This window comes from Peromyscus eremicus, chromosome 8a, assembly GCF_949786415.1.
Source record: "Peromyscus eremicus chromosome 8a, PerEre_H2_v1, whole genome shotgun sequence".
Lineage (NCBI taxonomy): Eukaryota > Metazoa > Chordata > Mammalia > Rodentia > Cricetidae > Peromyscus > Peromyscus eremicus.
This window is the reverse complement of record NC_081423.1, coordinates 99,769,533-99,785,097: the sequence shown is the minus strand read 5'-3', so window position 1 is coordinate 99,785,097 and position 15,565 is coordinate 99,769,533. Positions and strand designations below refer to the sequence as shown.

General features: G+C 55.9%; 1 protein-coding gene across 1 annotated transcript; it reads left to right on the top strand.

Moving 5' to 3' along the window:
• Positions 1–2,044: 2,044 nt before the first annotated feature.
• Tmc6 (transmembrane channel like 6) lies at positions 2,045–15,565 on the top strand. Its single transcript, XM_059272213.1, has 20 exons — positions 2,045–2,166; positions 3,455–3,590; positions 3,700–3,818; positions 3,945–4,040; positions 4,550–4,708; positions 6,384–6,489; positions 6,591–6,687; positions 6,861–7,118; positions 7,500–7,690; positions 8,127–8,271; positions 9,079–9,234; positions 9,497–9,648; positions 9,739–9,918; positions 11,340–11,435; positions 11,603–11,678; positions 12,553–12,686; positions 12,794–12,970; positions 13,075–13,153; positions 13,970–14,037; positions 15,139–15,565. The coding sequence occupies exons 2-20, from the start codon at positions 3,535–3,537 to the stop codon at positions 15,272–15,274; spliced, it is 2,481 nt and encodes an 826-aa protein (XP_059128196.1). The 5' UTR covers positions 2,045–2,166; positions 3,455–3,534; the 3' UTR covers positions 15,275–15,565.

Genomic DNA, 15,565 nt, shown 5'->3' with positions numbered 1-15,565 from the left:
TGGCTGTCACAAACCTTAAGCTTTGGAAAAACACAATCCCCACTCTTTTCCATGTGCGCATTGGCTTTTTGGGAAGTCACCCCTGTCCTGAACCCTGAAAGCTCCTAGAATCCCGCTTTCTGCAACACCCCAGCTTCGGATGTGCTAGGGCCCCGGTCTGTGTGTTCTTTCTGGGTCTGCTCTGGTCTTAAGGGACCCAGAATAGGAGGCGTGGTTACATCCCCAACCGTGAGAAAAGGAGGAACCCCCAAGCCACCCCAGAGGAAGCTATAGACCTGGTCCAGCCCCTGGGCCTCAATTCTTTGCCCTCACCGTCCTCTCCACACAGCAGGCAGCTCACAAAGGGGCAAGGGACCGAGCTCCCCAAGAAGCTCGTTCGTGCGATCAGCTCTGGACCCACCAGACAGGGCTGTGAGGGAGTGGGGTGGGGTCACGTGACAGGAACTCCCCTTGTGGGGGGAAGCAGCGTCTCCTCCCCTCCACCCACTCCCGCCTTCCTCGTAGTTTCCTCTGCATCGGTGTGCACTTCCTGCATCGGAGGGGGAGGACACAGGTGAGGGGCGTGGTGGGCATGCACCAGGCCTCCCTCCGCTCCCTCCGGCTCCTGCCAGCCCCCTTCCCTCCCGCCTAGCAGAGGAACCCGTTATCTGCCCTCCGCAGTCGCCCCAGAGAGCGTGATAGTGAGACGTGGAGGTTCCAGAACACCCAGCCTCTGGCTCTCCCGGACGCTGGCGTTATTTCTTTTCTTTTTTGTTATTTCAAAGCAGGGTCTCACTGTGTAGCTCTGGCTGTCCTGGAATTCACTATGTGACCAGGCTGGCCTTGAACTCACAGAGATAGCTGCCCAAGCCTGGGGTTAATTAAAGGCCTGTACCATCACTCCTGGCTGGTGTCTTATTTCTGAACTTCCCGCTTTCATCCCAGGCACTGCCCTCCTGTATGTCCTGGCGCCAAGCCCAGCCTAAGTGCTTAGGAAGCGACTCAGTGCACGTCACTCACCGACTAGACCCTTTAGCAGTCATCTTGGCCAGTCCCCAGTTCCGGAAGCCCTGGCCTTTCCTCCGTGTCCACCTCTTTTAAGGCCTTGTCAGCTCAGCTCTGGATTCCCTGAGGCTCCCCGCGTCCCTGCCCAGTGGCTCTGTATTTTAAGTTCATGCAGGAAGGCTCCCTAGGAAATGACTTTTAAGTTGGGCCAGAAGTCATGCAAATTTCAGTGCAAGTGCAAGGGGGAGCTGAGGAGAGCTGGGTCAGCCACACAGGGACAGTTGTGAAGAATCTGTCACTGCCCTCTCCACTGCCCCAGCGCAGCCGGACCCTATTACCTCAGGCTTCACCACATCACTGTACCCCACACGCTTTCTGGTGTCGGTTGTCTTTTGCGGGGGCGGGGGCTTGGTTTTGCCTTTTACTTCCTTCTCATGGTCACCCTGCCTGTCACATGGGGGAAGGGGCTCCATGGAGCACTCTGGTGGCCAAGTCCCCTGCTCCAGCTGGTGACACCCTGAGGCTGGTGAAACTTTCTCAGCCTTAATGTCCTCGTCTGTGAAATAGAAAGGTCATCGCCTATGTCTCCGTCACAGAAAACTAGGCAATTGGCACATTTTGGACAGTGGGTACCGGAAGAGGCTTGAACTCTGGTTTCAGAAATAGATACCACGCCCACAGCAGAGGAGGCGGTAACCCCATTCCTTAGCCGGAGATGGGGGAGCAGTGAACCGAGGCTGGGAGGAGGGGGTTGCCCAATCCCCGTGGAGAGGCTGGGGACTGGTAAGTAACCCCGGGACGTGTGGGCTTGGAAATAACGTCCCGCTTAGAAACTTGGAGAAACTGAGTCTTAAAAAAATTAGGGACTCCACCTAGGGGTTGTCTATATCCAAATACTCGGCCGCGCCCACTTTGCTCAGAATTCAGGGTGGAGCGCTGGGGTGGAGTCCGAAGCTGGCGGGCACAGGGCACTGTTTTGGATGGGCGGGGCCTACCCGCGGGCGGGAGGAGGTCATGTGACCTTCCGGGCCCGTTGCCATGTGGGCGGGTGGTGGGGCTACCTCCAGCTGCCAGTCTGGGAACCGTCAAACATTGCCCCCTAGACCCTTAATTACTGTCTGTTAATGACTCTTCTGCTGGTGGAGCTGAAACTGCGGTTCCCCGGGGCGGGTACGCGCACAGGTGAGCCACTTCGGGGAGCAGGGCTGCTTCCCTCCAGCTAGGCGCCTGGACCCGGGTGCAGGGTCGCAGCTCGGCTGTGGGGGCGGTTGCTCCCGCCAGGGGGCTGACACCTTGGGTGCGGGTTCCTGGGAACTGCCGCTGCGGGCCTCTCTCCGTCTGGCTCAGGGCGCAGGATGATGCGTCCCGGAACTGCGCACACCTGGCCCGCCCCAGGCGGACCTGAAGACCTGGGGCCCAAGCAGATCCGGAGTCCCGGCCGGGAGCCTCCGCGCACTCTCAGCATCTTATGGAGAAGAGGTGTGCGGCAGCCTGGGGCCTTGAGCCTGAGAAGTACTGTGGCCAGGGAGGGGACCCTGAAACTAAGTGGGCACCACCTCGCCTGGCTGCTTTCCATTCGGGCGGTGCCACCTCCGGCTGGCTCCGGGCCGGCCCCTCCCTGCTGTGCTCCACTGCAGCGCGGGCGGGGGCGTTCCTGGAGCGAATCGGGGTTACGTGGGAACTCTCGGCCGTCGGGAGAGCTCCCCGAAAACTGCGAGTTCTCTAGGTGAAGACTGGGAGGATTTGAGGACAGGCCTGGGCCTGCCTTCTGGGGGGCAATGCTGCAGGAGTCAGGTGATTGGCTGCTCTTTCCTCTGCGCCCTCCCTTAGGGCCTTAGGCCAGGAGGACAATAAGCCCCTTACAATGTTCTGGCTGCAATTGTGCGGGGTGACCGAGCTGGACAAAGGGAACTTGTGTCGGCTCAGCTTCCTCCTCCAGCTTTAAGCTGCGTTGGGAATGTAGGGAGTCAGTCTCCCGGGGACATGAGAACTTTGGAACACCCAGACCCGAGCGTTGGGGGTGGGTTTCAAGGAGTCCTGTGTGTGGAGTGGGGGCTGCCTGGGCGGTGCTGGGGGCAGGGCTTTGCGGCTGCCGGGCAGCACTTCCTGCGAGAGAAAGCACTTTGGGGTCATAGGGCGGGCGGGAAGTTCTCTGAGCCTCCCGGCCCCTCCCTCTTCTCTAAGAGAGTTGAGGTCCTAGGGCCAGGCCTGAGAACAGACCTCTCCCATTTTCCTGGGACTAGTGACATCTAGGAAACCAGTGGGGAACTGTGGCCTCATGCTTCCTTCCTGTTTTCTTTCCTCCCCCACAGCCCGTTACAGGCGAGAATGTTATTTGGGGCCACTCACTAATTATTTGTTTAGCTGTGGATGGGGGGCAGGCTGGGGATCCCTGTAGTGTGCTTGTGTCTTAAGTATGGGCCCCCAGGGAGTGGGTGCCAGGGATTGAAAGATGGTTTTATCTCAACAGATGGTGTGGGGGTCCCATTGGCTGCATCTAGTCTCTGAGCTCTCTTAGGTCTGCAGCCGGGCTGAGGGTGTACCACAGCCATGGCTCAGCCACTGGCTTTAGTCCTCGATGTCCCGGAGACCACAGGGGACGAAGAGTAAGTACCCTGGTGCTGGTGGTCTGGGATGTATCGCCCTGTCTGATGTGAAGCCTTCTGGAAGTGGGAGAGGGCTGGAGCATGGATTCCCACACTGGTTCCTCCCTAGCAGTCGGGAGCCCAGCCCCTGTGAAGAGAGTGAAGTCCATGACTCCTTCCACCAGCTCATTCAGGAGCAGAGTCTTCGGGTGGCAGAGGAGGGGCTGGAGCTGCTGCCCTTGGCTCCAGGTGAGCTCAGGCCTGCCCTCCGACCTGGTGTGGGCAGCACCTGGGACTATGTGCCCTTGCATGCACAGGCCTGGGGTGGGTGGGGTGGGCTGGGTGAGACAGCTGCTGTGTCTCCATCATTCCTAGGCAGAGGTTACCAGACCCCCCCAAGGCCTGAAGGTGCCCCCACGCACAGCATGGCCACTCTCCGCATCTTGGCCAGCATGCCTAGTCGCACCATTGGTGAGTGGGACCCTCTGCCCTTGTTCTGACTTTGACCTCGGCCTAGGTGTCAACCTAGAGTCGTTTCCTCTGGGCTCCCAGCCTCCCTGTTGCTGGGGCCTGAAGCCCAGCACAGCCCTGTGCCATACTCACCCTTGCTGGATTCTAAACCTGACAGCATTTGTCATAGGGTTAAAAATAGACTCTTGGAGCCGGGCGGTGGTGGTGCAGGCCTTTAATCCCAGCATCGGGAGGCAGAGGCAGGTGGATCCCTGAGTTCAAAGCCAGCCTGGTTTACAGAGTTCCAGGACTTACAGAGCCAGGGCTATACAGAGAAACCCTGTCTCAAAAAAACCAACCAACCAACCAACCAGACAAACAAACAGAGGCTCCTGGGTTTCTGGCAAAGGGATTTTCCCCAGCCCTGGGAAGGGCTAAGGGAAGAGGAGGCCTGGTGCTGAGATCTGTCCAGAGGGACTTACGGCCAGACCTGTCCCTGCCGTCTACTCCCCTGCCACTTGTTTTCCAAGGCCGCAGCCGTGGGGCCATCATCTCCCAGTACTACAACCGCACAGTGAGGCTCCGGCACAGGAGCAGCCGGCCCCTGCTGGGCAATGTGGTGAGCTCTGCCCGGCCCAGCCTTCGCCTGTATGACCTGGAGCTGGACCACACAATCTTGGAGGATGATGGTGAGTGAATAACCTAGTCTGCTGCCTGAGGGCTGCCTGGCTGTGAGGCCCCTTGGGTATCAGATGCGAGCTACAGAGGTCCCAGGGTCAGTATGCCCCCAACATCCGTCACTGAGTGTTGGGGGGGCTTCCAGCGCGTGATGTGGTCCGTAAACAAGTCATAGCTTTCTTCCTGCTGGGTGAATAAATGGGTGAGCGGAGACAGAAGCTCAGATCCAAGCACTTAGAGAAGACACTGCAGGGGGGCCACCAGGGAGCCTTCCAAGTGACCGCAGCGGCGGAGGAGGAGGAGGAGGAGGAGGAGGAGGCAAGTGCCAGGGCCTGAGCCTGGAGCAGACCTGGTTTCGTTCCCCTGTTGTCCCCAGTGTGAAGAGGCTTAGGAACGGGAGAACCCGAGGCTCCTGACGGTGGGAGTGGAGTGGGTTAGAGTGGCGTGGGTTCCGAGTTCAGGACTGCCCCAGCTTCTCTGTTTACTCTGCCACCCGGCCATGTTCTGCCTTCTCCATGGTCTGCTCTCCCTTGCCCTCATCTTCCCTCTCTGTGGATGGGACTGTAAGTACTAGGCAAACGCTCTACCATTGGTCTGGGTCTCCAGCCCTTGGTGACTGAAGACAGGGTCAAGGCCTGCTCAGGTTGGCCTTGAACTCAGATCCTCCTGTCTCTGAAGATCATTTATGTGTAAATTTGGAGTTGGGAAATTACCCCCATGGGCTGGTCGTAGCGAGGAAGGTGGTGTCTTTTATCTTGTGGGGGTGTGGCAACAGTTTCTCTTCCTGTTGTGGTGATAATGCTCTGCCCAAAGCAGCGTAAGGGACACAGTGTTTACTCTGGCTCACAGTTCAAACTGTGGTCCAGTGTGGGTCGTCAGGTGGCAGGAGCTTGAAGCAGCTGGTCATGGGTATCCACCGATGAGTGCTGGGACTCGGCCGTTTCCTCCATTTTATATTGTTCAGGGTCCCCCATTCTTGTTCATGGTTACAGTGGGTCTTCCCACACTGATTAATCAACATAATCCCTCCCAGGCACGCCAGGGACCCATCTCCAGGTGATTCTATCAAGTGACAGTTAACACTGGCATTATGGCGGCCATGAGGAGGCAGTGCTAACCTGTCCCCCATTCCCTTGTGACTTTGTGCATCTGTTGTGACAGACTTAGGACCTCTAAGATGAAGGAAACCACCACTGGGTCCTGGAATTTTTTTTTTTAATTAATTTATTTATTACGTATACAGGGTTCTGTCTGCATGTATGTCTGCAGGACAGAAGAGGGCACCAGATCTCATTATAGTTGGTTGTGAGCCGCTATGTGGTTGCTGGGAATTGAACTCAGGACCTCTGGAAGAGCAGCCAGGGCTCTTAACCTCTGAGCCATCTCTCCAGCACCCCGCTACTCTTTATGTTGAGTCCCAGAGTATCTTGATCAGGTCAAACCCTGCCCTCCACTTTATAAGGACTGATCACAGCTGGGAAGATGCCAGGATCTGGGAATGGGAGAAGGGGCTCCTGGGCCCAAGGGGTAGGAAGAACGAGGGAGGGCCGTCTGGACTGCTGGCCCAGGTCTGGCTTTGGCTGTAAGGGTCTTAGAGGGTTGTGTTGGGCTGGTGGCTGCCCAGGGCCCTGGTCAGTATGCGGCGGGAAGAATGCTGGTACTGAGGGACCTTCTTCCTCTGGGCAGAGAAGCGGAGCCTACTAGTGAAGGAGCTTCAGGGTCTGTCGGTGGCCCAGCGGGACCACATGGTCCGGAACATGCCCTTGAGCCTGGGTGAGAAGCGCTGGCTTCGGTGAGTACGCCATGGCCTCAGCTGGCCTCCCTGAGCCAGGAGGCAGCCACATTCCTCTGTAGTCTAGGCACTTATGGTCTGGGCATTGTCTCTGTCCCCAGAGAGAAAAGTTGGAGCCCAAAGGGAAAGCGGAGGGGCCAGCAGGGCCGAGGCGGGATCTTTTCCTGCTGCAGCAGGCTCAGATACAGCTGCATTCTGGTAGGAGCTCTGAGCTGTAATGTCTGCTGTGGGTGTGGCTGGCTGGGGTGGGGGACAACCTATCCTATTGCTGTCCAATCAAGGCACTTCTGACCCTGGCTTTTTCCTGGGGCTGTGCATGATCTGTCCTGGCATCGCAGCACCTCAGGACTGACGGGCAGCTATCCCTACAGGCCCTGCACAGCCTGGGGCTGGTTCTGCTCTCAGGTCTGTATGCTGCCAGGCCATGGCACTATGCTCTGAAGCAGATCGGCGGCCAGTTTGGCTCCAGTGTCCTCTCCTACTTCCTCTTCCTCAAGACCCTGTTGGCCTTCAACACACTGATGTTGCTTCCTCTGCTGGCCTTCCTCGTGGGAGTGCAAGCTGTCTTCCCACCTGACCCGTCAGGCCCGGTCCCTACCTTCTCTGGTCTAGAACTCCTCACAGGCGGGGTGAGGTCTTCAGCTCCTTCCATGTCCTGTGCCCGTCCTGTCCCAGCTTCCCTGGTGGGCTCCTGCCTGTCCCTAGGTGTCCTTATGGGTGGCTTCCCCTCCTGGAGGCCTGAGCATAGGCTAGGGCAGTGGTTTTCAACCTGTGGGTCGCCACAGCCCTTCTGGGGATTGTATATCAGATATCCTGAATATCAGTTATTTACATTACAATTCATAACAGTAGCAAAATTACAGTTATGATGTAGCAACAAAATCATCTTTTGGTTGGGGGTCCCCACAACATGAGGAACTGAATTAAAGGATCACAGCATCAGGGAGGTTGAGAACCACTGGGCTGGGGGGGGGGCAGGGGATCCCTGACTCTGCTTGGCCTCCTGACAGGGCTGGTTCACACACACCGTCATGTACTACGGCTACTACAGTAACACCACGCTGAGCCAGTCATGTGCCTCCCCATGGGAAAGTGGCCAGAGCAGCCCCAGCTTGGGCAGTCTGCCCTATAACATGCCACTGGCCTACCTCTTCACAGTGGGGGCTGTCTTCTTCTTGACCTGCATCACTCTGGTATACAGGTAATGACCTCAACCGTGTGGCCCTCACTCTGAGTACCATCCTTCTATCCGCTGGTCATCTATAGCTCCTTGTCTGCCCACCCATCCACCTACCCATCCATTTCCCCACATCTATCTACCTACTCAAGTTCCCACTGGTCCATCTACTCACCACTCATCAACTTGTCCATCTGGCCACCCACTTATCCATCTAACTATCCTTGCATCTCTCTATTTTTTAGTGCTTTCTTCTACCTGTCAGTACATCCATCCATCCACCTATCTGCCTGCCAACCCATTTACCAATCTATCCACATGTCAATCCATCCATCCATCCATCCATCCATCCATCCATCCATCATCTATCCACTCCTTCACCTATCCACCTACCTACTCATCTACCTCTCTACCCATCCCTCCAGTTGTTCACTTTCTGCCTGTCTCTACTGCTTGCTAGTATGTCCCACTCCTTCGGGGAGAGCTACCGGGTTGGCAGTACTAAAGGCATCCATGCTCTTATGGTCTTCTGCTCCTGGGACTACAAGGTGACTCAGAAGCGGGCCTCCCGTGTCCAGCAGGACAGCATCTGCACTCAGCTGAAGGTGAGCAACTACCTGCCCACACATGGCCCTTGAAACCAAATTAGTATTCAGCTCCTGCAGACCTGGCCTGGGTCCCCTTAAGATGTTTGGGAGTGGTGTTTGCGAGCTGGCCTTGAGGTCCTGGCTGGTGATCTTTCCCTAAGAGTGTCCAGGCAGGTCTGATGCTCTTACACCCTTACTTCGGTTGGGTTGCCTCTGTGGTGTTAGCCCTGAGCTCCAGGGACTGGAGTTACAGAAACTGCTCTAATGTGCTTAGGCTTGAGCCAAGAGGAGGACAGGGGTCCCTTTCTCAGGGCACTCTGTCCTGTCCTGAACCCATCTGCTGCAGCTAAGAATGGCTTCCTTTATAGTCATTTAATGACTGAAGTAGCCAGAGGCTAAGGACTACAAGGGGTAACTGAAGCATCGGTCAAATCCTTTGTACAAGGTTCAGGGTCCCAGGGCTGGCTGGGCCTCATGGGAATTCTCTACCTTTCTGGGGTTTCATGCTGCTGTGACTCATGGGAGTTTCTACTGGGGACAGGTGTCCTCATCCCGGGGGGCTTTGGTTGGCTAGAGGCCACCCTTGCCCATAGGATGGGCGAAGGCCACAGGCTCGGCACTTGGGATTCCTGGAGACTGGTCTGTGGTGAAGGGATGAGGATGGGGCCTCAAGGTGGCAGCCATCCTGCATTCCCTGGGTCCCAGCAGAAGCAGGTGTGGCCTGGGCCTCTTTAGGGAAGGGAGGGGCTTCGGCAGCCTGCCTGTGTGTTGGGCATGTGTCGCCTTGGGATCCAGTGACAGGAGCACGCTGCCTACCACCTGCAGGAGCTGCTGGCTGAGTGGCAGCTGCGAAAGTGCCCTCGGAGCGCGTGTGGGCGGCTGTGGCAGGTTGTCGTGCTAGGCCTGGGATGGCTGCTGTGTCTGGGCACCACGATGGGCTGTGCAGTGGCTGTCCTCACCTTCTCAGAGATCATGGTTCAGGTAAGGCAAGGGACAGAATGTCCTGGGACTGAGACCCCACAACCCCACTCCCATGGTTCTCACACTCCTCCTTGCTTCCTGTGTGGTTGGAAACGAAGGCTGGGACAAGCTGTGTGTTTAGGAGGGGGTGCCACCTGCCACGCTGCTCCCATCTTCCAGCCAGACCCTTCCTGTAGTGCCTGCTCTTAGAGGACAGCCACAGCGAATATGTCCCCGTGGGTGGGGTACCTTTTCTCACTGAGCCCTCTCACTGTCCTCATAGAGATCTGCTGCTGGTGGCCAGGGGTTGGAGCTGCTGGCCCTGCCCCTGGTGGTCAGTGTCCTTAATCTGGGTGCTTCTTACCTGTTCCGTGGTCTGGCCACTCTGGAGCGGCACGACTCCCCTGTGTTGGAAGTATACATGGCCATCTGCAGGTGTGTGGCTGCGTGGGCTGCTGGGTAGGGCTCCTTGGAGCGTCTGTTACCTGGCATTCCCCTCAGCCTTCACAACCTCTACCTGTACAGGAGTCTCATCCTGAAGATGGCTGTCCTGGGTGTGCTTTGCTATCACTGGCTGGGCCACAGGGTGGCCACCTTGCAGGGCCAGTGCTGGGAGGACTTTGTGGGCCAGGAACTGTACCGCTTCCTGGTCGTGGATTTCATCTTCACACTCTTGGACTCTCTTTTTGGGGAGCTGATATGGAGGTGAGGAGGCTCCACCTGGCCCTCCCACCCTGCCCTCTGGGCCTCTGGTTCCCACCTTGGTCAGTCAGGGACAGGTGGGACAGGGTTGATGTGTGCTGGCTACCCCTGCCAGCCCGTGAGAAGTCCCTACATCAAGGAGGATGGTGGGCGGCGGGATGTGGGGTAGTTTCAGATTGGAAAGGAAAATGGTTTCAGCATGCTCAGAGACAGGAAGAGGGGGAGGGGCATCTTTAAAATGTCACGGGGGCGTGGGATCTAGCTTTTTGAGTGCTCGTTGAGTCCTTGTGTGTTTTCTTTGAGAATCCATGGCTTGAAGGATAGTTGAAGAATAAGATACCCCTTTTAAAACTTTTCTTACACATTTATTTATTGTGCGTTTGTGCACGTGTGTGTGCATGTGTGTGTGCACGTGTGTGTGCACTGGGAGATGTGGAGGTCAGTTCTCTCCTAACCCTGAGGTCTTGGGGACTGAACTCAGGTCACTAGGTTTGGCAGTAAGCATGTTACCTGCTGAGCCGTTTTACCAGCCCCTTCTTCTCATTTGAGGTCCATCTTTTTTTTTTTTTTTTTTTTTTTTTTTGGTTTTTCGAGACAGGGTTTCTCTGTGTAGCTTTGCACCTTTCCTGGGACTCACTTGGTAGCCCAGGCTGGCCTTGAACTCACAGAGATCCGCCTGGCTCTGCCTCCCGAGTGCTGGAATTAAAGGCGTGCGCCACCACCGCCCGTCTTGAGGTCCGTCTTGATGAGTTGCCTAGGTTAGCCTTCAAGTTTGATCCTTCTACTTCACCCTCCTGAGTAGCTGAGGTTACAGACCTGTACCAGCCTACCCAGAAGTCCTTGGTTTTTGTTTTTTTAGATAAGGTCTCTGTAGTCCCAGCTGGCTAGGAGCTCCCTACATAGACCAGGCTGGCCTCAAACTCAGAAATCCACCTGCCTCTGCCTCCTGAACACTGAGACTAAAGGCGTGTGCCACCACGCCCTGCTACCCCTTGGTTTCTTGACACACAGTCTCACTGTGTAGCATAGGCTGCTTTTGGCCTCTTGAGTGCTGAGAAAACGTAAGGATTTATTGTTTATTTTTGTGTTTTCTAAGACAGCGTCCTGGCTGGCTTTATACTCATAATCCTTCTGTCTCAGCCTCCTCCTGAGTGCTGGGATTTCAGACATGCACCACCTTGCCCATTCCAACGTTTTGTTTTGTTTTAAAGCAGTACAACACTTGATGCTATGTGTTGAGATTGGTGTCTCTTTTAGAGAAGAGGCTGGGAAGAGCTTCTGTGGTGACAGCCCCTAGGCCCAGATGGCTGCTGTCTCTCCTGACATTTGCTGGGTGCTGGCTTGCCCTGGTGCAGGTGGCCCCTGCCTGGTGCCCTGGGGATGAGAGTCTCCCCTGCCCATCTCTCAGGGACTCCTCTGTCCAGGCTCATCTCAGAGAAGAAGCTGAAAAGGAGGCAGAAGCCTGAGTTCGACATTGCTCGGAATGTTCTGGACCTGATTTATGGGCAGACACTGACCTGGTGAGGGTCTCTCACCTGCCTCCTGCTGGCTGTTAGCCACTGCCTTCCTCCCCTGGGCACAGCGGCAGCCTTTTGGTTCTGGGTGGGCAGAGGGTCCTGGGTGGGTGGCTCTCTGGGCAGGGCTGGGCGGATGCTCACCAGCCCTGCCTGCTGCCGTCCGTCCACAGGCTGGGTGTTCTCTTCTCACCGCTCCTGCCTGCAGTGCAGATACTCAGGCTGCTTTTCCTTTTCTACGTTAAGAAGGTAATGTGAGCTGGGCGTGGTGGTGGGCACTTTTAATCCCAGCATTCCCAGCAGTCGGGAGGCAGTGGCAGACAGTCTCTGAGTTCAAGGCCAGCCTGGTATACACCCAGGGATACACAGAGAAACCCTGTCTCTCTCTGTCACACACACACACACACACACACACACACACACACACACACACAGTAGGTAACTTGGCAGCAGGGTAGGCCTGAGGTACTGGGCTTCTCCTCCATGACAACCCTATCTTAGGCAGGCTGGAGACATCTGCTGTCTCTTGGGAGTCACGCTGGATCCCTCTCCCTAGTGTGCTCAGGGGCTAACAGCCAGGACTTTGGTCCCCACTAGTTCTGGGCCCCCTTCTGGTCCTCCACACTGGAGGTGGTGTACTCACCAGGCTGATATGGGCAGTACAGATCCAGAGTGCTGTCTCTGCCCTGTCCTGGGTTCTGGCGTGGGGCCTGGCTGCAGGCTCAGCCTTGCCCACCTGTCCCTTTTTGTATTGGGTTTATTTTGGCTCCTTTAGAGGGCAGTTCGCTGTGACAGGGAAGGCAGTGGGGGCGGGAGGCAGCTGGTCACATGGCTTCCTCAGTCAGGAAGCAGAGATGAAATGCTGGTACTCAGCTCTTTCCAGTTTTCTGCAGTCGGGGACCCCAGCCAGTGGGATGGTGCCGCCAGCATTCAGGGTGGGTCTGCCCACCTGTTAAGTGACTCTAGGAACTATCACGGGGGTGCCCAGAGGCTTGTCTACTGGGTGACTCCAGAGCCAGTCAGGTTGATAAGTAGTATTAATCATATGAGGGTGGGGGAAAGGTGCTTGGGGGGCAGGGCATGGTGGCCCCGGCAGAATGCAACTCACAGCCTTTGTCCCCAGGCAAGCCTGATGGCCAACTGCCAGGCACCTCGCCGACCCTGGCTGGCGTCTCACATGAGCACCGTCTTCCTCACCCTGCTCTGCTTCCCGTCGTTCCTGGGCGCGGCTGTTTTCCTCTGCTATGCTGTCTGGCAGTGAGTAGAGGCCCGGTTCTTTGGCTTTGGGATGACACAGGACACGCCTTGTCCTAGCTGAGGAGTGGGACTGTTGCCTCAGGGATTCTTGTCCCGCTTTTTTCCAGAGTGAAGCCCTCAAGCATTTGTGGCCCCTTCCGGACTCTGAACACCATGTACGAGGCGGGCACGGTCTGGGTGCGTCGCCTGGAGCATGCCGGCTCCGGGGCCTCCTGGCTGCCCTGGTTGCACCACTTCCTGGTGGAGAACACTTTCTTCCTTTTCCTCATGTCAGCCCTGCTGTTGTGAGTTCTCCGAGGCGGGGGTGGCAGTGAGGCTGGCCTGAGGTAGTGCCCTGTGCTTTTCTGGCCCTGCCCTCGGCCTTCAGCCTGAGCCCCCATTTCCTCAGGGCTGTCATCTACCTCAACATCCAGGTGGTGAAAGGGCAGCGGAAGGTCATCTGTCTGCTCAAGGAGCAGATCCGGAACGTGAGTGCCGCCGGGGGCTCCCCGGCACACCTGTTTGCTGTGGCTTTTGCGGATAGGGTTTCACTCTGTAGCCCAGGTTGTCCTGTGGTGAGATGACCTTGTTTATGTGGTACTGAGCATTGCACCCAGGGCCTTCTGTATGCTAGGCAAGCACTCTACAAACTGAGCTACAATTCCAATCCTTTTTTCTTTTTTGACAGTGTTTCTCTGTGTAGCCCTGGCTGTCCTGGAACTTGCTCTGTAGACCAGGCTGGCCTCATTAAACTCAAGAGATCCTCTTGCCTCTGCCTCCCTAGTGCTGGGATTAAAGGAGTAGGCCACCACCTTCCAGCTAAATATTTTTAAAGTTTTTTTTTTTTTAAGTGATTGTGTGTGGAGTTGGTTCTCCCACTTCTTTGTGGGTTCTGGGGAGCTTTTCTGCAGATCCATCTCCACGGCCCTGGTTTTTGTTTTTGAGATAGGGTCTTACATTGTAGCTCAGGCTAACCTTAATCTCAAAGTGATCCTCCTATCTCAGGTGCTTGAGTACTGGGATTGGTGTGAGCCACTTCTGTGTGACTGGGGTTAAGCAGAGAGCAGGCGTGAAGTAGTCAGGCCTCCGGAAAGAGTGGGCAGGTAGCCTGCTGTTTAAGGTACTGTCAGGACCTAGGTATGTCTGGGGCCCTATGTACATACACGGGCCATCAGAAGGGATCAGAACTAAAAACACTGTTATTAAGGAGACAGTATGAGCTCCACAGGAAGTCTAGAACAGGCCAACTCTGGGATGGATGGATGGTCTTCTGTCTTCTCATTCTTGTGCTCTGGCCTTTCCAGGAGGGAGAGGACAAGATCTTCCTGATCAACAAGCTTCACTCTGTTTACGAGGATGGGGAGCGGAGCAGGTGAGTAGAGGTCTGTGTCAGCGGCTGGGAGAGGGAGGGTGGTGTAAAGTGGCACTCCTCTGTTGCTGTGGTGCTTCCTTGGTGAGGCACCTCTGGGCTCCAGGAGTGAGCTCCTGCTTGTCTCACCCTCTGCCTTCAGTGTCCCTGCCATGTCAGTTAAAGGGGAGTGGCTGCTGAGATACCCCCAGGGATGGAGAGCCACTTTCGGGCACAACTGAGGTGTGTGGGTGGTGTTTTCCTTGCATGTATGTCTGTGCACCATGTGTGTGCCTGCGGAGGTCAGAGGGCATCGATTCCCTGTAACTGGAGTTAAGCTCCGGGAATTGAACCTGGGTTCTCTGGAAAAGCAACAAGTGCCTTTAAAGTCTGAGCCATCTTTCCAGGCACAGATGAGTTTTACAGTGACCTTGACAACAGGAGAACTTCTCCCTGCTGAAAGGGGCACAGACACCATGTTTCTACATTGCACACCCACATGGAGGCCCACCCATCCCCAGCAGGCTAAGGCTTGTTCCCCCAGGCCATGTCTGCAGGTCCTCAGCAGAAATCACCAGGGTTCCTCTCTGCAGGACACGGTGAGGCTGATGTCCTGCACTGGAGGCGTCTGAGAACACCCAGTCATCATGGGCCTCAGGCTGTCTTGTAGGGGAACCCAAGGTCAGACACACAACCCTGCCTCTGTGCCTTTCAGAGACTGCAGTTTTCCTTAGTAGTAGTAGTAGTAGGGTCTTGGCTCCATGTGGTCCTCACAGCTGATATACATGCTGTGTCCCTAGATCCTCTGTGTTGATGACAGGCCTTTCCTGAGGGGACTGTTACTGTAAGCTGCTCCACACAATACTGATTGCCCACTGACACTCCAGTTTTGGACCACAAAGTGGCCAGTTCATGTGGTCTAGCAGCTCTCCCCCGGCAAATGCCTGGAATGTAACCCCTGGTGGTTCTTCACACGACTCTGCCAGTCTGCCCTTCACTGCCCTAGAGCCTTCAACCTGGGAGGCCTGACATGTATCACCTGGGACTCAGGGCATCTACTGAGCCCCTAACCACAGAGGTCGGAGAGACTTTGACGTTGGTTGGGGTTACTCTCCTTTCTGGCAGAACTCAGGAGGCTACCACGGCAACTGCCCTGCTTGTGGATGGAGGGGACAGAAAGGAACCTTGCACCCTCAGTCACCGTGACCCTTCAGGCAGAGACTTGGACCTGAGGTCCCCACGGGACACCACAGTAGAGTGACTTCTTTCCACAAAATTCCCAAGGTGACCGAGCAAGGATGTGGGGGTACTCCAAGGGAGTACTCCAAAAACCCTGGGACTCACTTACCCTGGGTTTTTACATTTTTTATTTATTTTGAAGACAGGATCTATCTACATAGCTTTGGCTGTCTTGAGTTTACTATGTAGACCAGGTTGGCCTTGAACTCAGAGACCTGCTTGCCAAGTACTGGAATCAAAGTCATGTGCCACCACCCCTGGCTTTCCCTTTCCTCAACTTTTTTTATTCTGATTAAATGGGTTTTGTAATGTG